Source organism: Athene noctua, chromosome 2 (genome assembly GCF_965140245.1).
Source record: "Athene noctua chromosome 2, bAthNoc1.hap1.1, whole genome shotgun sequence".
NCBI classification, from domain to species: Eukaryota; Metazoa; Chordata; class Aves; order Strigiformes; family Strigidae; genus Athene; species Athene noctua.
This window is the reverse complement of record NC_134038.1, coordinates 66,573,275-66,596,588: the sequence shown is the minus strand read 5'-3', so window position 1 is coordinate 66,596,588 and position 23,314 is coordinate 66,573,275. Positions and strand designations below refer to the sequence as shown.

Sequence of the window (23,314 nt, the reverse complement as noted above, 5' to 3'; positions counted from 1 at the left end):
CTGAAATGCAAGTTACAGTGAGGAGGAAACAATTACTGAGTTTTTCTCATGTCCAATTTTATAGAAGTTTACAAGACAGAGACAATAAATACTTTTTTTTTCTTCTTTTTCTAAAGATTTTAGACACATCCTTGATAAATGAATGGAAGATTTTATACATAAACAAAAATACTTAGTTCTGCTCATTAATCCTACTCTTTGAAAGAGGAGAAGGACAGAGATGCTGCATGAAAGAAAACATGCTGGCGAGCAGACCCTGTTTTAGCTCATAGAAGCACAGCACTATTAAGCCGTGCCTTGCGACAGCACAAAGCTTGCAGTCCAGGGGCTGAAGAAAAGAATTATGAGCTTTCAAGCTGCCTCTGATCTTTCAAAGCTCTGAATACCACAGCCTCCCTCAGACCATCCAGGAGACCACGGTGCTTGTGGGAATTCATGACAATACCTCTTCTTTCCTGGCGTGACTGCAGACCCTGACTGTGCTACAGTGCCTACTGCAGTTCCAGGGAGGGGATCTCTCAGAAGTCAGAAGAAGGGATTTCAAAGCTCTATAGACCACTCCAAACTATGTACACTGCATAGAACCAGGGCAAGGATCTTATCAGCAGCCTTTGGATAGCCACCCAGCTCCACACACTTGGACATAAATCACCTTTTTCAAACCTAGTCCTCAGAAAAGAAGGAAAGCATCACCTTCAGCCTGCCTCTTCCCAGTGAGGCTTCTACAGGCTAGAGCACGGCCACACAAACACCTGAAGTATTGCACCCAGGAGGGTGGGAGAAAAAGCAGCTGAGCTGAGAAAAAAGCTCATAGAAACACATCTGCATACACAGCAGCTAACACTGCTTATCCAGGTACAAAGCAGACTCCAGAAATTATGATCACATTCCAAAATAAGGCACCTTTCAGCTGTCTGTGGGGTAGGCAGGGCATATTGGTACACAGGTCTGCCAAAATCAGCTCTACATTGCTGAATGCTCTTTTTGGTCCTAAGAAGACCACCTTCAACTCTAGGAATTTCTCAATTACTTCTATTGACCAGATCATCTGTTTACTGAAGAGTCTCATAAGGGTGTTACACTCTCATGAACAGTCATCACTGCCTCCTAGATCATCACTTGGTAGGCCCTGGTCTAGGATAAAGCACCATATAAAGCCTTGATGAACTGTCTGTAGTGCTCAGAGACCTCTCTTCCTGCCCTCTTACTGTGCTAGCCCAGATGAACTTGTGCCACCTACCTTCAGAGACTCCATGACCCGAATTAGCATTCAAATCCCAGGAGGGGAAAATAAAACAATCCTGAACTGCAAGAGAAAAAGGATGACAAGAAGCTGAAGGCTATATTTGGCTGATAATGAGACAAGTTCAATTGTAGCAGGCTCCTGGAAAGCTCATCAAGAACAATCCCTCACATGGTTTCAGAAAATATGCAACAGGAAATTACAGCCTGAAGGCACTGTGTTCACTAGCAATTCCCAACCAAGAAAGGGACAGAGAGGACAAACCAAAATAATTGAATAAGGCTCTTTGAGCTTTATATGGAAGCTCTGTACTTGCCAAGGGAAGTGGGCAAGCAGCCAAAAGGGACACAATATATCACTAATTATCAAATATAGGAGGGAATTGCCTGCTTGTTGGAGAAACAATTCATGTAAAGCTTTCTCTATATTTTCTAGCGTAAATGCTGTAACATTGGCAGAGTTCAGTAAAAACACATTTTCCACAATGTAACTTTGCCTGGAGTGAGGCATTTGTTAATGTACCTGTGATGGAAGGACAGAGAGAAATCCCCCCCATGCTTCTTACACTGGCACAGCTTTTGCACTGAACCTTCCAAGAGGAGCCTCAGCCAGTGCATAACATAGACACGGAGAATGCAAGGCACTGTAAGCTATTGGTTTTGTGGAAGAAACGTATGTGATAGACAGCTGTATGCAGTGATTTGCCACAGTCATAAGGCACACAAACCCCTTCTTGGCAATACTCCATTTGCTATTGCAGGGGATTTCTTCTCTGTTTTGTAGAAAGCCTAAGTAAATGTGGGGGAATGAAGAAAAGTGGAGGCAGGAGGAGAGGGGAAGGCCTCTACACCCCCTGTGTAGCTAGGCAGGACATTGCTTCCTTGCAGATGGGAGCAAGGGCTACAGATCCTGACTGCACACCAGCCAGCCGCCCTTAAGCAGCCTTCCAGCCTCAACCCCGCCGGAACTGTGACCACAGATCTCTTCTGTCTTCTTCCACTCCCTACGCATTCACAGACACCGGTCAGTACACTTACAGGTACCTTCTCTCTGTGCCCGAGGCCGGTGAGGATATTTAACTAGTGAGTCAGTGCTACAAAACAACATTGAGAAGTGTATCAGCCAGGACGCTTGAATAAATAAATGCAAGCTTTTCACATCATAAATTGTCTTGTTGGCCCTTCCTTTTCTGGAGTCAATTTTTAATGTAAACTTTGGATGCAGGTATGGGTAGAGCAGCAGCCCGGAAGCTGCCATGTTTGAGGCAGCTGTAGGTGCAGACTCTGGGCTCACGGAAAAAGGACAGGACAGGACAGAAATCCACTCAGTGTTCCCATCACTTTACCTCACTCTGTTTGTATGGGCTCAGCTAAATCCCTTTCAAACTACACTTTCAGTCAAATCCATGCAGAAAAACGAACCAAAACAACCTCAGCCTGTGTTTATTCCACTGGATGCTGTCATTATTTTTAATCTATTCAATAATCGAGCCGTGGGATTAAGAACATTACGCTTAATTAATTTAGAGCGTTACGATTGGAGCCACACCTGCGGTGGCAGAGGTGGCAGGGCACCGCGGAGGCTGGGGGATCCGGAGGGGAGGCCGCGGGGCCGAGCAGGTCGGTGCCGGCTCCGCTGCCGGCAGCGGGCGGGAACCGCGGAGCGACGCTGCCACCTGCCGCCCGCCCGCCCGCCCGCTGCCGCCGCCGCCCGCCGCCCGGCCGGGCCGGGCCAGGCTGGGCTTTGCCGGGCCGGACTGGGCCGCGGCCTGGCGGGGACAGCCGGCTCCCCCCTGGGGTTTCGAGGTCACCCTCGGGGAGGGCAAAATCGCACCGCCTGAAGCAGGCGGCCGGCCCAGGGTGGGTATTCGTGACAAACTGAGGGGCGAAAAATGGAAGCAGCCATCCCTTCAAAAGGTTTTGGTAACCAGTCAGCAACAAAAGACAAATTGTGGCCCTGGTGAAACGTCCAGGGTGAAGCAGAAGTGGAGGAAAGAAATCTGTCAGAGACCCCACATGCATGGCAGCAAAGCAATCATTGCTGTCTGTGGCTTCTTTTCCAGCCCACACCACATTAACCATATTTTACAGCTGTGCTTGCCTTAAGGAAGGGAGAGGATACCTAATGCCTCGGCATTTATTGCTGTGAGCCCACAATAGCCTGTGCCTGGGCTTTACGGGCCTTGCAGGGCCTTGCAGCAGGAGCAAAGGGCGTGAGATCAGAGACTGTTTCCCAAGTGCTCCAGCTCTCCCCCAGCTGCCCTGCCCACGGGACACCAGCGGGTGAGGCAGCCTGGGGAGTCTGCAGCCCTACAGACACAGCTGAGGGCAAAGGGGCCTTCATGATTGTCTCCAAAAAAATGGACAACCAGCTAGACTTTTCCTCCTGACACATCATAGAGCACCCCGGAGTTGATGGATAGGGGAGAAGTTGTTCTGAAAGTTCCTGGCATTTCGTGGTGTGAACCCTGACTGAATTTTGAAGACCTGTCAGCACAGCTTTGCCCAGGCAGGCCACCCCCAGGCATTGCAGATTAGCAGGCTCTGCATCCTGGCTGTGCTTTAATGTGCTCTTACTCTCTGCAGACGCCTTTACAGCTTTTCCTAGGTTGCTCAGATCCTAGTCTGCATATTGTCCATGTAATCCATCTCTGCTTTTCCTGTATTACTTCTTTCCAGTTCACCTGGCATAACCAAAAGCAAACTGCATTTCATTGCATCAGTGACAAGATTCTTGCAATTCTGTCTTGCTCAGTGTCCTAGTCTAGCTGTGACAGACAACTCAGGACAGAGGAATTAATGTTTGAGCAAAAGCAGAGAACATAAAAATTCTGATTAGGGGATATGGTAGTTGGCCCCTAAGAGCACTGCTCAAGAAAAACAGCTCGAAAGAGGAACCTTGCAAGGCAGATTTATAGTGGCTGCTAGGTCGTGCAAGAGTAAACTCAGCTAGAAGGCCCTGCTGTCACTGAGGGAACAGAGGAACTATGGAGTGTGTGGTGAGGAGTAGAGGAGAGAGGGGGTCACTCAGCCCCCAGACTGCTGTTTGGGGCATGTGGGAGCACAGGGATGGCGCTCATCCCAGGAGGGTGTCAGGGGCACCCACTGTTAGCGCATGGCCCCATAGACAGGAAAGAGGAGGCAGAACCCAGGCACTGCTGGAGATTGTGGCCATCCTTGGCTTTCAGCATTTAATACCTTTCACAAAGGGCTTTAACAGTTTGAAGAAGCAGATTATTCTCTGGATTGTGACTTGCTTCAGGCTGATCACATGGGAAAGCCCAGGCTTAGTGCAACTCCTCTTTTGTGTTCCTGCCATGAGAAGTGAAATCCCACAGTCCGGTGTGCAGAGCTTTAGGGAGCAGAAATTAACTGTGATGTCCCCCAGAGAGGCAAAGAGAGAGCTGAAATACATTAAAACTCAGTCCCACCACCTCCTTATGGTATAGTCTGGGAAGGACAGTACAAGGATGCAACAGCTCATTGTAAAGCTGGATACGCAAGACAGGTTTTCTGGTCTTTAGGTTGTCTAAAGGAGACAGAAATGATGATGTCATTTTCAAATTTCACTTTCCTACCATGTAATAACTGAAGTAGCCCACCTCTGGCGTTTTCCCGTGTTGTCCCTAGAAATGCAGTTTTCTGAGATTTCTGGTGCTCGGTTCAAGAAAGAAGGGAGGTGGCTTTGGCTCTCTGGCTTGCTTTGTGTCATCTCAAGCCCCTTGTCCACACTGCTTGGGGCCAAACAGCCTCCAGTTGCCATCTTACACGTAGCCCTTCCCTCACAAAGCCTCTGGGGGAGAGAAGATACACTGGCATGTACCATGACCACAAGACCAGCAGCATCAGTGTTTGTAATCAACAGATCGGGACGGTTTATGGTTTTGTTCACATTACCGTGTTCTGGGCTTTCTAATATAGGTCAAAGCAACCATCACCACAGGGGCAAACTAAATGCAGTGAGCACTTTGGTTTTTCAGCTGTTACCTCAGCTGAAGACATACCTGACTATTTTGCAAATGGCTGCTTGGACATTGTAGGAACTTGAGAAAAAGGATGCTGAAAAGACAGCTCACATTAGTGTTAACACCAGCCACATGGAAAAGGGTCTTTAAATACTGAATTAGGCAGAGGGAAAAAAAGGCTAGCAAAGTCAGATAGCCACAAAAGCTAAAAACATTCTTAGAGCACATGTGACACTGCAAAAGTCTTCAGGCCAGCAGTCCAGCAGCCTAACATGACTACTCTGCAGTCTACCCAGTCAAGTCAAGCACTTTGTTGGAGGCAAATCCACCTGAAAAATTAGACCTGGAGACAGGTAGAGTGGCTAAGCTCCCAAAAAAGCAAAGCATTTCCAAAGATTTCCACCAAGTGCTTGCAAATTTTTGTCCATATTTTTGTTCACGTGATGTGGCTTTCTGTCTGATCTGTGGTCTTCTAACAGTACTTCTACCACTTCTCAATGTCATCTTCCACTTTTTGGAGGAGGAATTGCCTAAGTTTTGTCCTTTTGGGAATATAAAGGAGGGAAGTGGGCAAATTAAAATGTGTAATGCAGGCTCCCCTTTTTAGCACTTTTTTAAGACCAGTCCCAGTTCTCCCCTAAAGTGCTTTGTTATTATTTAACCCAGAAGACTGGAAACGAAGCCTTGGACCAGCTAGAATTCCTCCTGCTGCTGTACAGAAGGACCGTAGAAGCCATCTGCAAGCCTCTAAAGATAGGTATTTTTCTCTTGTATCAGAACTGTCATAACAGCCTTTTCTTTCTTCCCAGGGCAAACGTGACTTCTACCTGCACAGCCCTGGCTGAAGAAGCTCTTAAACACCTTGTTCTGCTCTAGCATGAGAGGAAATAACCTTTCTTTGCCACCTCCCAATCTCCACAACTCTCCAAGATGTGGTGGAGAGTGGAGCAATGCACCCACACAGAGTCTTTTAAAACAGATGGCTGGTAAGTCAGGTTTCAGCATACACTTCCCCAAAATCATATGGCTTTTGAGTGAGTCACATCAGCACTGTTACCCTTCCCTTTGCATTTGGACTCCTACGTACACCACCATTTACTGCGCAGTCAGAGTTCATTTGCAGAAGGCATCAACATCAAGATCTTGGGTCATGAAGAATTAAACTGACTTTTTTTTTTTTTTTGCTGTTAAAATCATACTTGCACGGACTCTCTGTGGAGTGCATGAATCATGCATTGAGTCTACTGGAGTGTCTTTGTGCTTCTTCCATGTCTGATTACCTCTGATGCCGTCTCAAAATGCTCTGTCTAAAAAGCTCTGGAAGTTCACTTCCACTATAACTTTAAATAAAGGTAACTACAGACTTTAGTTTGTTTTGTCCTTTCTTTACCTACCTTCCCAGTTCTCTCTGACATTACAATAAAACCTAGGTGGCAGCAGAGAAAAATTCTGACTTGACTCACTCAACAAGGATTTACACAGTTTTACACTAACCATTCAAGGAATTAGAGGACCAATAGCAGTGATGTAATTAGGAAAAAACAGAGTATTTTAATACCATTAATTTATTTAACACCAGCTTTTACCTTTACATCAGTTGCAGCAAGCCTATTTTTTTTTAGAAAGTCCTGTTTTCATTCTCAGGGATGGTAACGTGCTACACATAAAACATTAGCCTGTCTGGAGCTGCAACATTCGTCAGCTGAGGGTTGAAGAGAGGAAGGCCCCAAGATTGCAGTTATTGAAACACACGGGTCTGAGTGGGAGTTGAGTGAGTATTTTTTACTGAGAACACGTCAACCAAGAGAGGGAGCAGCAGAAATGAAAGGAGAACAAATCAGGACTCCAAGAAAGAAAGAGGTACACCTCTTCAGCTTCGGCTTCAAGTGTTAGCTCAGTCTTTGTATAAATGTACAATCTTCTGTATGATTTATCATTTCTTAGAAGGTCTCCTCTTTCTTTTCCGGACTAGAATACTTGCTGCTTTTATTTGCTCCATGTTGAAAAAGTAATAGAGGCATATGTTAATGTCCTGGAAATAAAATTGGAAAATTCTTCAACAAAGACTCAGGTAACAGCGAAGGCTTGAGTAATTCATATTCAAAAAATATTTAATTTTCAGACGTTCATTATATGTGTTAACTTCTTGGTTACAGCAAAAAGATTGTAACATTCAGCATCACAGTGACATATAATCAAGCCATAACAGTGCAGTTTATTACAACTGTGTAAACAAAAGGAAGTATTTCTGTAATGGCACTCTCCATGAACCAAATTCTGGCATAGAGAATCTCAGCAGACATCAAAAGAAACATTTACAAAGAAAAGAAAACCCCAAACTGAAGCACAGTATATGAACCTGGCCAAAATAGCCCAAATCCACATTTCATAAGAGAAAAAAGTGTCCTCAGAAATTTTACTTGCTCGCTTTTAAGGAAATTCAATCTGATTTTTTTCAAGGCATCACTCCAGCATGTGAAATATTTTTACTATTACTGAATGATATGAACAAAGAGTAAACATCTCTGAATTATAATCATGTGTGTATCTCCCACTGTGACATTATTAAAGGAGACAAGATATGATTTGGGAATGTTATTGTCTGTATAGCATGATACCTGCAGAAGGTATTCCTGAGAAAATAAAAATAAGTTATTGAGAAATAAAATCCAATGTGTTCCATCAAATACATTTTTTGTGTGTAAAACATCTAACAGAAAAAGTAGTATCTTACTTTCCTGTAACAGAAGGAAGCGATTTGATTATAAGACAATGTACATACTGCAAACTGTAAGATGGGGTTTGAATTTGAAATACACTCATCTCAAATAGATTTTAAACATTAGCACCTAAAACGTAACTCTGGGATTTAAACAATTTTAGTAGCTCTCAGGTCATGCATCAGTTATGGCTTGCTTGACGGATACAATCTTGACAACTATGTTTTAGTGTTCTGTGAGATTCTCTTAATGAAAACACGTAAATCTGAACGCCGCTACATTTTATATGTGTACCTTTCATACGGGAAGTTTTGCATATGTTCCATCTGCAGAGAGAAGGCCCCACAGTAGCAGGAGGTATAGATAGAGCAAAGGAGTTACAGTTATTAAAAAATACTGGAAAACCGGGAGTACGTGATATAATTACAAGCTGGTATCTTCAGTTTACAGTAAGCTATAAATTTGCCTGTTTAAAAAAAGACATCCAACATGTGCTTACTCACATGCTGACACAGAGTTCATGCAAACTATTAAAAAAAAAAAAAACCACCTTATAAATGTTACCCTTCAGAAATACTGTATATACCTCATCCTCAAATAAACCGAAGCCCCCTCAGAAACAACAGGGACCTCATGTGCAGATCAACTCAAGCAACATGTAATTGCTTCCTCTGTAATGAGAAGTGAACAGCAGTATCAACCAGGAAATTTCATTGAATCGTACTTCATTTCAAACACTGTTAAGTCCAAATCCAGGTTCACTTGTCATTAAGCAATAAGACTAACTTTAGAAAAAAAAAAAGTTATTTTCTTGGAGGAAGGACATTTTCTTCATAATAGCCTGGATTTACTACATTTCCAGCTGGATCATATCTAGCCACCACAAATGTTGAGCCATCACTAGCAGATGCTTTTCCAACTCCCATCTTTTTTGTGTTCTTCCAAACCATTGCTGTGAAGTGACCTGAAGAAATGGAGAGAAACATACGCACACATTTTAGATACTAAATCTGTAACATTCCCTTTAACACGTGAGGGGCGTGAAAAGAAAGAACAATATGAAAATGTTTCTTTCTCTAGCAGGAGAACAAGCTAAGAACATGAATAAAACCCCTACATCTAGCATTTTGTCTTGAAAAAGCCTGATCTGATCTGGTTCAATGCTACTATTACCATTTCCATATCCAAATAAGAATACTTAGTAGGAGAACCATAAAAGAAGTAATTTTATGAGTATCTGATATAAAATTTGACAAAGACATCCCAGTCTTTACCCCCTGCAGTGTGAATAGCAGCTCTGACAGTGACTATTACTCATTTACTTCAACCATCTCATACTCCCCCATTGTCTGCATGCGCAACTGTTCAAAATAATACTGGTTTTGTGGCTTCTTCTGCCTAGCTGTAATAGCCACCCCTGCATTGTGCTGCTCCATCAGTTGTTCCCTCTATGCATTGACAAATCCCATAGGAGAAAAACATGATTTTCTTCATCTGAAACAAGCTCAAGCATATCCCTTGCTTGAGCGTTATTCAAAGAACAATGTTCTTTTGTTCATTCAATACCTGATTGTCAATAGGCAGTCAACGGCCTGTCCTGATATCCAAATTACATCTGAAGTGATCTCTGTGATTGCAGTGATATAATTTGGTAGAAATCACGTCAGTGTAAGCAACAGCATAGTACATTTAGTAAGACACTTACATGATTCCAATTTAGTATTTTCTACAAATTAATTTGCCTTAAAAATAAGTTGCCTTTCAAAAACTTTGGAGTTGGGGGACAAATACAGTATTAAAAAACCCTGCAAATTTTGCTTACTTCCTCATTTCTCAGTTTCCTTTTACCCTTTTGTGAGTTTCTAACATAAAACTTTGAAGAAATTCTAAATTTTTTTCCCCTCTCATTTTTTTTTTTCTAAGAAAGAAAGGAAGATTTCTGAAAAATACCTAACAATTTGGCTAGCCAAATTCTTAAAATAAAAGATGCACTTTTGAAGAAACAGTGCTCCATCTGAACTTACCTGTCCCAGAAGAAAACCCTGGGTTTTGAAAGCTGTAATTTTTTATTTCACTGTACCATCTGTCAGCCACATCCTTTCCTGAAAGACAAAAGAAATCTGCTGTGGAATCATGACATAAACACAGAAGTGTAGCTTGTTCACAGCCTGGCCAGCAAGATCTTCTGTTAATAGCTGGCAAGAACTTCTATAAACATGGAGAAACAGTCTTTTTACTGAAAAGAATTTTTGACATGTAGGTAACATGCTAGTACACGTACCTTACCAAATCTTTATTGTTTTGCAATAGCTGTTGCTACTCAGTTATCATAGAATCACATAACCGTTTAGGTTGAAAAAGACCTTTAAGATCATGAAGTCCAACCATAAACCCAGCACTGCCAAGTCCACCACTAAACCATGTCCCTAAGTGCCACATCTACCTGTGTTTTAAATATACCTAGGGGTGGTGACTGAACCACTGCCCTGGGCAGCCTGTTTCAGTGCTTGACAACCCTTTAACTGAAGAAGTTTTTCCTAATATCCAACCCAAACCTCCCCTGGCACAACTTGAGGCTGTTTCCTCTTGTCGTATCCCTTATTACTTGGGAGAAGAGACTGACACCCACCTGGCTACAACCTCATTTCAGCTAATTGTATAGAGCAGTAAGGTCTCCCTTCAGCCTCCTTTTCTCCAGACCAAACAATCCCAGTTCCCTCAGCCGCTCCTTGTAAGACTTGTTCTCTACTTCACCAGCTTCACTGCCTTTCTTTGGTCATGTTCCAACACCTCAGTGTCTTTCTTGTAGTGAGGGGCCCAAAACTGAACCCAGTATTTGAGGTATGGCCTCTCCAGTGCTGAGTGCAGGGGGACCATCACTTCCCTAGTCCCGCTGGCCACGCTATTGCTGACACAAGCCAGGATGCCATTGGCCTTCTTGGCCACCTGGGCACACTGCTGGCTCACGTTCATCCGGCTGTCAATAAAGACCCCCAGGTCCTTTTCTACCGGGAAGCTTTCCAGCCACTCTTCCTAATTTACTAAATTACAGATTAGTCCGATTCTTTTTGTTAAGCGTCTCATGCCATCAGCGACTTGAGTACTGCTCGACACAAACACAGTCCACCAGTTTCTCCACTGGACTACCAGGGACCACACGGCCAGCACAGCCAGGCCAGGCAACTCATGAAACAGCTGTAGGACTAGGTAGAGTTCATTCCCATTCAGGGAAGATCTCTGCACCAAGGTGCTCATCAGGTAGGAGAGAGCTGATGAAGAGCACTATACTATCACCAGCAGATTAGAAAACAGGACCATCCACCAGTTCTTGTCTTCTGTTAAAACTTTACAAGGTAGAAGTTACCAGAATCTTCAGACAAGAGAGTTCTGTGTCGCACAGCATTTGGATCAAGATGCGGCAGAAATACACAACTTAAAGAAATGTCCTCAAATAAAGCATGTGGCAATTTAACATATCGAGTTTACACTTTTTTCTGCCCAGAACCTTCTGTAACTTTCAGCCTGGAAGGCTCCTCTTGGATGAGTGCTTCTGTCATTAGCCTTCTACATACAGCTTTCACCACATCCTCCCTCTTGGAATGTGTTTGAAAGGACTTAAGTGAGCCTTGCCAGATTTTCTGAGCAAAAGGGCACAGGACCTTTCTACAGGGAAGCTTCCCACCTGTGGATGCCGGCATATGAAAACATCCCCTTACAGCTCCAAGCAAACCAAGGAAAAGCGACACTTCTGACTTAAATTTCTGAGTGCATTTCTTTTTTAGTGGTTCTTACTTAGCACTTGAGCCATTGTGAGTGTCCACTTTGAGGCACTCTAACTCAGGGTACTACAGACACCTCAAACATACATGCCTAGGAGCTGCTGCTGTGTGGAAGTCCTTGTGTCCAGCACTGTCTCATCTCATCAAATGCTTTCACTGACCACAGCAGTGTAAGGGCTACGACTATGGCCAGCAATGTAACACTACATGTCTATGGTTCTCTAAGGTTGATGTCTGCTGAAGAAATAATCCTTCCCTGGTTTTTATGTTGAACAGTTAAGAAACCTGATAGAAAGGAGCATATTCTGCTAATCTGCAGTGGGTCCCATGGAACAGGCAGCACCGAGGGCAGAAGCTCAGACCAGAACTTGCAGATTCTATGCACTCAAAATTAAAATGTCTTTTTTTCCATTACTGGTTGTTAGGAAATTCTTGTGTCAAGCATTGCGGGGGGAAAGGGGGCAGGTTTTTCCCGGAGCTACATCAATAATGAAATTTCTGCTTAGCATTCCAGGATGTATAACACAAGGCCGGTTGATTTCATAGCAAGCTGCCAATACTGTTAAGCCTGCCGTCATGAAGAACTCTGGTCCCTGGTGGACTGTTGGCTGCAGAACAGCAATGACTCATGTTTTGCTATTTTGCAGCACAAAGTCTTAAACTTGCACTGTTCTAGAAGTCAGACACTGCATTAACTTCTTTAAACTTCAGATTCTTATGAGCACAGTCTGTTAAAAGGATGGTGGGTTTAGCCTGGCAAGTCAGAGCTGTCATTGAAAAGAAAATATTGAATGAAATGACATCTCTTGAGCGATTTGTGAACCAAAAGTACTATGAACTTACTTATGCCATACTGCTTGTTAGGAATAGCACTCTCTTAGCAGAGTCAATTTGCATTTTCTACATTCTAAAGTACCAAAACCTCTCTTGCTTCCCAAAGTAAATGTTTCAGGAACAACAATAGGTTCTTTCTCTCCCTGCTCTCTCTGTGCCAAACAACAGACCCTGTAAACCTGTTTTACAGCTGAAGTCTGTAACACAAATAAGTATGTGTTCATTTATTACTCACACTAAAGCTAAAATGAGGACTGAAGAAAGTGCAAAGAGCAATCTTTATGCAATACCAGGGCAAAAGAAAAAGCACACAGTAAAAAACAAACCAAACAAAACCAAGCAGATCATCCTGTCCCACCTTAGACTTCAAAGCTATGAAGGATATAGACATGTCAGTGGTAAGATGGGTGGAACAGAAGTACAGAATGTGACTGCAGACATGTCAGGCCTTATGCAGCACCTGTATTTTATGTATACAAGTGGTAAGTGATATTATGTAAGTAGCATTTTTACAGATATAGGACTGCATTCCCACTGCTACCAGCACTCAATTCCCTCTGTTAACATATCACTGTGATATAGCATAAAGAGTGGTTCAAGAGAAAGTCATTCCCACCCTGCTCACTGTAGCTCTAAGAAGTGTACCTAGGCTCCATGTGAAAAGAACTTAAAACCTCCATAATGGAAATATTGCAGGACACAAGGAAGTTTTGATAAAAACAATAGCTATTCATATGTTCTTTTTTTTCCCCTTTCTTTTTAATTTAAGAATACCATCATGTGAAAATATGGTAACTTTAATTCAAGGGAGATGGCAATGGCATCAGGTAAGAATACCTCAATCCCGTACATGAAAGACAACAATCACAGTTGGGTAGCAAAATCTATGACATGTTAATTGCCAGCCTTTGCAAATGAAAGCTTGCAACTTACTGCAGCCAGGCAGTGAAAGCCTAGAAGCTCATAGCTATGCTCCATTTTTCATGTGCAGGATCAGATTATCATTATATGACATTGCTGTCATCCTCCTTGAATTAAAAGAGTCATTGCATCAGGCTATGAGAAGGACTAACTTGTTCCCGGCAAAAAAGAAGGTGACCAAATGACTAGGCAAATTTTGACCGACTCTGTCTTGAAATCATGTTAAAGAAGCATCCTGGAAGTGAAGGGAATGAATTGTACCTGTCATACGCCACAGGAGGTGAGGGGGGGTCCTACGTGGAAGTTATTACCATATGAAAAGACAGGTAGGTACCTAGTGATTAAATGCGCTCTCTTTCCTCTGACATACTTTTCTTCTGATTCTTTGCTCCCTGAGGAGCAGGAAATAATGTGGTGCTGGGACAGAAGCTAAACAGTGTTGAAAGTGACAGCCGATACACAGGGGACTAAGGAGAAACTCTGCTTTGAGCCCAGTGACCCCCGAGTTTCCAGAGAGAGAGCAGCAGAGGGGTCAGCAGAGCACTGAGTTTACCTGTTTTAGCAGCAACTTGCATCCTCAGACTTGCTGGTTCACAGAACTGACCACAGTATTTCCATTTCAAATTATTACGGAATGAATGCTGCAGTCATATTTAGCATCTGCTTCCCTTGCATCTCAATGTTTTGTTGAAAATAGCTACCACTCCCCCCAAAACGGGGTTGGTTGCTGTTCAAAATGCATTTCAATCAGAAGGAACGAACATAGAAAAGAAATCTCACTCCCACCACTCATTCCTGATTATAGCAGAAATGGTAGAAGTTTACTTCTATCAAAAAGCATGAAGGTCTCTCCTACAGTCAGTGTTGCAGCTTCTCTTCTGTGGCTTCACTTGCAGAACCGATTAGTATACTGCTGGTTTTTTAGAAGTACCCTTCCTGTTTGCATTGCTGTAAACCACATTCACAGTTTCAACACCTTCTCTATGGAAACACAATTTGACTCCACCCTTCTCCTAGCTATAGCTGACTGATGACCTGTTTGGTTAGACTTGCTAGATGTTCATTTCAGAGCAGGCTGAATCACGCTTTAGCAAGTTTCATCAGTTCCATGACTCTCTGGACACATCTACATCACATAAAAACTTGGTGTAACAATTTTTGAATAAGTGTCCAACTATAGTTCTGCCCAAGACTAGGTCCAGAACTTTATTTACCCAAGCTATAAGCTAGTAAGATGGCTACACTGACTGAAAAGATTGACCATATGAGGTCGGTTCATATATAGGACTAACAGTCCTGTTGTAAAGTTCTTCTGCTGATACGTGTCTGAAGGATAGAGATAATAAGGGACCACCGCATGTAAGCATGTGTCAGTACTCTTGCCTGGCCATGCCCTGCACCTCATCCGTTGTACTAGTGTTTCATTAAATTTCATTTCTACTTATTATCCTGGGTGAGGAGCTCTATTCTGTGTGGATGGCAGGAGGGGGTGTATGTGAGTGCCAGTAACTGGTATCAGACCAAGGGTTGCAGGGAATGGGTGTCTGCAGCGCCAGCAACTGGAGCACCAGCGTGGGTGTGAGCACTAGTGAAGCGCCGGCTGGACTAGATGGCAAGCAGGTGAGGTGGTCTGAGAGGAATTGCTACAGAAGTGTATGGCCACTGCAGGGACAATGCAGGTCCTGGGTGATGATCAGAGAGCTGCGGGTGTGCGTGTGCAAGATGCACTGTCCTGGCACCTGGAGTGAAACCACAGCCTCAGTGGTTGGTACCCCCCTGTGCAAGCAACTGTGGAGACCGGGATCCAGGGGCAGCTGCTCCGCAGACTGAGTGTCTGAGCTTAGATGCTGCAAGGATCCACACTAGAATTTTATTTCCATTACTGGTATATACACATATATATAAAATTTAATGCTATAAAAATATAAATCATATCTATTTGTTAAAATCCATTACTGGGAAATATATTCTTTTATATGTCTATATTATTTACATACATTCCAGTAACATACATCACTGCAATCAGCCAAAAAGGGAACAGGATGAGGCCATTGATGCTGTTCCTTTTAATGTTGACTGCACCTGTTTGTGCTGATTGTGTTGTTGCCTGCATGTATACACATGTACCTGCCGTATGTATGTGTAAGCCTGGGAATACATGCTCAGCCTCAAGACTGGGAACACAAGGCTGTGGCAGCCCTACGACTGTATTTGGCTCCCCCTAACATTTAGTTTCTCTGGGCCCAGCCTTACTGCTTCTCCTCATACCAAAGAATCCTTAAATCTTCGAGTAATCCCACTGAGAAAGTTGCCAGAAACATTCTAATAAAAAAATCACACAGGACATTTCTGTGCAAGAATGGGCAGCACCACAGTGATCTACTTAACGATGAGGTACCCCAAACCTCAGAAGTTTCCTCAAGCATTTTTTCTAGCTTTTGTTATCACAACTTTCCTTACACCAGTCTGAGAGGAAAGAAGGTAAAGTAGATTTAAATTTGCCTCAGAAATCTACCTAGATTTAAGTCATACTAATGGTTTCAGGAAGTAATCCTCTACTTCCATCATTCATCATGCAAGTTCTTATTTTATTTTGCTTTATTTTATTTAACAGTACAGGATAAGTCTGGTGTTAGACAGCAACAGATGCATCAAGGCAGGCTCTCAGGCAGAGCATGATCCTCCAAGGCTGGGGCAGAGGGTGTCTGCAATGCCCTGCCCACTAGCCCCAGTCTGTAGGCAGACCCAGGCTCTTCCCTTAACAGATTTGGGTGATAACATACAGTGAATTTCTTTTACGAACTCTCTAGAGTTCATAAGCTGCAGTGTTTTCACAGGCAACACAGCATGTTCTTCATGACCACACCAGCCATCCCAACCAGAATTTAGTCATCCAGTGCTTGCCTTCAGCCTCCCTACACATGAGAAATGAGATGAGGCATCCTGAGAAGCCTGACACACTACAGCTGCCAAGGCAGGCTGCAGTCTCTCGCATTAGTGGCAGATGACAGCTCACTTATTTGAACACAGACAAAGAGAAGTCTGCCACAGAGCAGTTCCTGCAGGACTGGAGGGAGGAAACAGCTGTCAACTATTTCTTGGATTACAGGGATAAACATATTTCCAGAGACAGCTTTAGGCTATGTGACTCTAAAATCCTGAATACAATTCAAGGTATTCTTGTACCAGGAGAGGAGTCAAACTAGAAGGCTTTTATAGTTGAAAGCTTAAATCTTCTCAGACAAGAAATGCATCTCCTGATGTTATTACAGAATTCAGTAAGAGCCAAAATAAACAATAGCATCACTTTTTTTAGAGAGAATACAGAGTATGTTGGGGTTTATTGAGTTTTGCTTTATCTAGGAAAGAAACTAGAAGACACTGCCTGCCTTTGTTAAGCCCTTGAATGGATGCCTTAATACAAATTTCAGCCTCATTGAGCAGGGTACAAATTAACTACCTGAAGGAAACTATATGAAAAAAAAAGAGGAAGAATGAACCAGTTCCACAGAGATGAAGACTAAGCCCAGACGAGAGAATAACCTTCTTTGAAGAACTAGCTTTCTCATTCTGGTACTTTGAATGATCCTGCTACCTTGGAAATGTAGAAGTGTTTTACAGAACAAAGGAGGATGTAGCTTAATTTTCTCAGCAAGACATTCAATCCTGTAGATAAAAATAATAGCAACAATATTGCTCAAAACTGGCAAGTTATGTATGGAAACAGTGCACTGAACAAATGGGATCCAGAAAAAGACAAGCATTATACAATTTATGGAAGGATTCATGTGTTTTGTTTCCAGCTCTTTAAATGGGAATTCTGTGACTAACCTCGGGGGAAGGAGCACAGGCCATTAACTCAAACAAGAAGGAAGAAGTAAGCTCAGTCAGTGAGTCACAGACACTATGCAAACTTTGCCGTACATCTGTGTTTTCCCATGCTGCTCTGAACCCTTGCCTCAGACTCTTGCAATGGACAGAATGCCAAATATGCGTAGATCAAATTGTATTTTTCCACCCCGGGTTTCTTTTTCAACATGAAAAAGTACCTATTGGAGACTAGAGTTGGCACTTGCAGAGGAAGTGAGCAGTGGCCCTGGGTCTAAAACTCACATACCAAAATTTCCTGGTCCTTCAAACACGGCCTCCAGCCTGCAGAAATGAGCTTCTGTCTCCCTGAGGCTGTGCTGGAAATTCCAGGAGTAGATGGGAATAAAGAAAGCAAGTGGTCACTTTTAATACATCCCACCTGCTGTCTCAGCAGGCTCAGGCATGAGCCCTGCCTGCTGGAGGAGGCAGGAGGGAAGAACATGCTGAACATCACTGTGACTGGGGGCTCACCGGAGGCTGTCAGCCTGGCCAAAATTCATCTCCTCAGGCATTCAAACAAAATAACGTTATGTGTTATATTTATGATCAGAAAAATATATGGAGTATTTTGTGATCAAAAATGAAGGCATGGAAAAAGGCTCAAAGCCTGTTAGCTGACAGAGCAGAAGAGACCAGGTGTCTAACACTTTTAAGTCTCTGTAACTTTGGTGTCTGCACCCCCCCCCCCCACCCCCTCAGTTTTTACTCCCACAAACAGGAACTGCTGTGTAGCATGCATTGGCCATTTTTCCACTTTTCTCACCACAGCTGGCCTGTGGTCAGCCCTCTCTTTGGCTGGGACAAGCTAAGAATAAGGGTGAAGTACAGGGCACTGACGGTTTCCTTCTCTCCTCCCATGGACATACAAGTAGCACTCAAGACAACTCCACAGCGGGGACATACAGAGCAGCCTACCTGCCTCCAAAGGGACACAGCACCACTATCACAGTCCCTTACACCCTCTGTGACTACACATGCTTCTTGCTCTCAGTAAATGTAGGTGACTGCAAACCACCATCCTGTCCCCAGGGAGCCTGGGCTGGGCTGGATACATTTCTGAAGCAGAGGAAATGCCAGTACTCATGCAACCAGATGCTTTAAGCCTGAAGTACATGAGACAAGCCATTTATCCAGTGTGTGTGACACCCCAAGAGAAGAAAGTTTACCTGGTTGGTCATAGGATGCCCATGCTAGGTTTTCTCCATATCTTCCATTAGCAGACTCGGAGCTGTGTTTGAGGACCCTCGTGGTAGCCAATTCTTCTGCATACCTAGCAAAGGAATCCACACATTGAGTCACAGACCACAGCCACAGCTAGCAGAGAGGAGGGGGAGCAGGAGGAAGAGAAGGCAATGCAAGCAACGAATTTTCCTGGAAGATGACAGTTTAAGTCAAGTTACTCAGCTGCAAAGCCCTGAAGCCAGAGATGCTTTAAGCTTACAGAAATCTAGGAGTTGGGCAGAAGGAAGGCCTAGAGGCTATTTTTCCTGTCTTTCATGAGCATCTATGTCACTGATGAGAAGAGCCTAGAAGATATCAGAGGGCAGATCTCCCCCCACTATGTTCTGCCCAGCACCTGGAAATCCATCAGCCACCCTTAGCTGCAGCTGCTGGTAGAAAGGGAAGTACCTGCAGCAGTTGCTACAGGTGTTACATCCTGACATTTCTAGCCCCCCCTCACAGGAGTAATATAAATGTTCTCAGCGAAATGGAAAAAAGACAACAGACCACAGTGGGGATTCAGTCAAAGCAAGTGTAAAAAACCCCTACAATTTACGAATTAAAAAAGGTCAAATGCAAAACAAGAGCAATGTGCTGGGTGACAGTATGGAAGAGAAGACAACCACATGAAGAATCTGAGGCAACAACTGTGTACACCAATATAGGGATATGCAGCACTTTCTATAGAAGTTGACATGTGTGAGAGCATGGGATGTATTTTATTGTCTTAGGACAACAGGGTTAAGAAGAACATCATGTGTAAAACAATTATACTCTTTATTCAACATTGGAAAGACTTCAGTCCAGAAACAGTGAAACTGGAAAGGCCATTTTTCTCATGGCACAAGAAATAGAAGGCAACAGAAAGAATCATCAGGACGTAGATTTAAGAGTCAAGTAAGACAAAGCACTTTTTCTGCACTGTGCAGCAGAAGTCATCATCACAGGGTGACGCAGACATCAAAGCACATGTGGGTTTGGAAAAGAGCTAGACAAATTTACAGTGTGTGTATGTGGGGAGGAATCTTCAGGGCTTATTTAATAACAGCAACAAAAAGATGAGGATGCAACCTACTGCTTAGGAAAATCATAATTTCCAAGAGAAATCTGTAATTTCCGGGAGAAGATAATGGGGGAAGGATCACCACATTTGTTTTGTCCTGCTACTCCTTCCCTAATCATGAATTACTGGCATCTGCCATAGACAGGAAATTTGTCCAGCTGAACATTTTGGCCCAAGCTAGTACTTCAGTCATTCTGTTCCCATTTCCTTCTGTCCTAATCCTTCCACCAAACCAAAAAAAACCAAAAAAAAAAGTATTTAACTACCTCCATTAATTTAGAAATAATGAAAACTTGTTAGTTGTCAGTCTGCTAGATCCTGACTAGAGGATCTCTAGATGCTCTTTCATGCCTTGTATCACTACAGTCCTGTAATTTTTCTCTTCACAGATTTCCACATCCCAAGGAAGAGGCAAGACTGGAACAAAGTACACATTGCACTCAAAATTGCCAAGGATCTGAGACAAAGGGTGATTAATTCACTCTAGCTCAGGCAGTTGAAAGCATGAGATTTGCATCTGAGATCATCACCCTATGCTTCATTACAGTCAGAGATAAACAGACACCTGCTGAGGCTGAATCATCTCATGCTAAAGCAGGAAACCAATAGTCAGTTCATCTAACCTGTCACAATTATTGGAACTGAAAGTATTAGGAAACAGACCATTTTCAACACAGATAGAAAAGTACAGAAAAGTACCCAGGGATACATTAAATATATACCAACAAAGATATCAGATATAACTAAAGAAAAGGTGAAGTTCTTTGAATTTAAGATTATGCAAAATCTGTCTTGACAAATATGAGATTTTTATATTTCATGTCTTATTCAGATCAAACCAGTTCTGGTTCTTGCTATCAACCAGTTTCACCATTCTCTGAACATGTGTCTTAATTCTTACAAGTTACAGACCACAACCAAACAAAGCTTTCTTATTGTTATTCATCACAGTGGGGAAAGTCAGCTGAGACCAGAGAGGGCTGGGAGGAATTCCAGAAGGATCTAAAAATACCCAGCAAGGGGAATAGCACACTTAGAGATAAATGTGGAGCACTGCATATTTGACAGAATAATCTGAACTATTCATACAAGTTGACTTGTTCAAACCAACTGTGGCATTTTGGAGACACAAGTGTTATTGACAAGTCAATTAAATTTCTTCCTCATTGTGAGGCATCATGTAAAACAGAAACAAAACAACCCTTTGAAGAACAGAAAGAAACCCCCAGCAGATTACAAAGGTATGTGCATGTGTCACGGGCATTCCGTCTCTTAGAAATATTGTATCCAGTTATCACGGTGTCTCAAGAAAAAAAAAAAAAAGTGAAAAAGTCAAGACAGAATCAGGTTTTGCTTGCTACTAGAGTGCATGTCCACACACCACATACATGGTGCATTGTACAGCACAATGCCTGGCAGAGATCTCTGGTCTAAAAGTGCATGAGCTGGTGCATCTGTGTGACAGCACAACACCATCCTGGGACAGTAAATCAGGTTCTGGAAAGGCTACAGCCTCTCTGGTTTCCAGCCAGTCAGCACAAAAAAGTCTGCACAGTTATGGTATAAAGCCTAATGGGAGATGAGATCTCATGTCTGCAGGGATCAAACTGACCACTACTTAGCTATTATGGAAAGACATTTATTTTCTGAATAGTTTAATCAGCATTTACTCTTTCAGGTATCTCCTTTGTACTGTGAAGATTAGCCTGAAAAAATCAAAGATTTTCAAATCTACTTTGAAAAAGGTTGCTGTAAAGGGAAAGGAAATAATCTGGTTGTTATCTACAGCAAAGAGGACAAGCAGTATTGGACCCAAATTTCTCTAAGGAAGACTTAAGTCAGACAGCAGGAAGATGGATCCACTGTATGTTAGACTGCCAAGAAGTTGTGCAGTCTTCAGCACTGAAGAAGAGGTAACATGTGTCCCTCCTGACAGGCTAGAGAACAACATATACTGATTTTACTTCTGGGGCAGGGAGATAGACAGTGTGATCTGAAATCGCTTCCTTCTGATTGCATTGATCTTAGACCAGTCATCACTTCCTACCATGAAAAAGTTACTTTCTCACTATTTCAGCTGCAGTGGATATTCTCCATCAAATGGCAATCCATCATCTGACGGAGGTGGTGATGAAGCATGTTTTAGGCAACTACCCTCTGCAGAGGAGACATACCGGTGTAGACAGATGCAGTCCACATCTGGAAAAGGGTGCAAGGAAGATTTACACAGTTGTGACCACAGAAGCATCCATGTGACCAGCTGGTACTACGTGATGGGGAAAGAAGGGATGACAAGAGTTGGGGAGGGAGACGGGAAGAAGAGTTGAGTCCCTCACTTTCCACCCAGTAAGTCTTAATTAAATATCAGAACATCAAAAGGCAAATATTTTTGCAGTATGCACAGTCAAACCTTATGGAAAAAAGTGTCACAAATCTCATGAGAGAAAAGAAAGGACTGAACTCACTGTTGGGCTCCTCTGTTTAACTTCTTGCAGAGTTTTAATGGGGGGACTCCGTGTTTCTTCCTGTAGTCATTGTGTGCTTTCAAGACTTCTTCAGCAAATTGTTTGGAAGCTGAAATCACATCAAAAAAATTGAAAAGGTCTGTCAAATACAGACATTAGTGAAGACAGAAAAATACCACCCTCATTACCTGGGAGCAGGATGAAATGAACAATTAATGCTTTCCATCCAGGAACTAACTCTTAAGAGACACTCCCATTGGGATGGTACAGACTCACTAAGGTCAAAGAAAAATGTGAACTTTATTCCTTTCCTCAACAGCAAGGTGATTTAGGGTTAGTTTGACTGACTTTCAGTTTAAGATTTCAGCACACTGCAACACGTTGCAAAGAAGTCTCGGAGTAAGCAACAAATAGGTCCTTTAAGGGGATGCACTAAAAATCCAAATTATTGTCACAGCATGCAAGAATTTTCCATGTTAGTCAAGACGTCACCTAAAGAAAACAGAGACACTAAAATGTGTAGAACTATGCAAATACTTTGAAACATGCACCACTTTTTATCCATTATACAGTATAAATACATAGAGAACTCAAAATGCACCTTTATTTGGCTCAAGACAAATAATTGTTCACAAACAGCAAGTGATAAGGAAAGAAGTGACTGATGGGGATGATTTTTTGTTGCCTCCTGTGCTAGAGTGCATTTGGGAAATATCTGAATTCCAAAGTTACTGCAAAGTTTAAAAAAAAAAAATCTGTTTGCACCTTGACAAACTTGGAATTTTCAGCAGCACAAGGCAGTGACAAGCAACAAGTTACAATGCAATTCACCTTGATGACAATTTCAAGTTACCTCCTTTTATGACGTTGCTGATTTTTTTCCCAAGATTCAGAGACAAAAAGTCTTCCCTGACACTGGCCACCCTGTGAAATTTTCTGCTTTAAAAGAAGTTTGGAACCTGAAACAGGGAAGTTAGAGGTAGGGATAGCATCTTCAAAACAGAAGTTTTCACTTACCCTACGTTGCTGAAGCTTCTGAACAGACCAAGACATCTTTGAGTGTTTACTCCACTTCTACCATGACACAGGTTTCTACATTTATTAATGATACATAAGCTTTATTTCAGAATATCCTAATTAGCATGATTATCATTTTCTTTGTAAGACACTTTTGAAGCCCAAATAGACCTCATGACTAGAAAATGTTTTCTGTTATTAAGCTTCCTTAACTTCC

At 42.7% G+C, this 23,314-nt stretch overlaps 1 protein-coding gene across 1 annotated transcript in view; it reads right to left on the bottom strand.

Moving 5' to 3' along the window:
* Nucleotides 1-6,796: 6,796 nt before the first annotated feature.
* The window catches only part of GLIPR2 (GLI pathogenesis related 2), a 28,167-nt gene continuing 11,649 nt past the window's right edge, over nucleotides 6,797-23,314 (bottom strand). The window contains exons 2-5 of the mRNA XM_074897791.1: nucleotides 22,081-22,189; nucleotides 18,498-18,601; nucleotides 9,952-10,029; nucleotides 6,797-8,891 (exon numbers count right to left, since the gene is read on the bottom strand). Coding sequence (XP_074753892.1) covers nucleotides 8,731-8,891; nucleotides 9,952-10,029; nucleotides 18,498-18,601; nucleotides 22,081-22,189 — 452 coding nt within the window. The 3' untranslated portion in view covers nucleotides 6,797-8,730. The remainder of the gene's footprint in view (nucleotides 8,892-9,951; nucleotides 10,030-18,497; nucleotides 18,602-22,080; nucleotides 22,190-23,314) is intronic.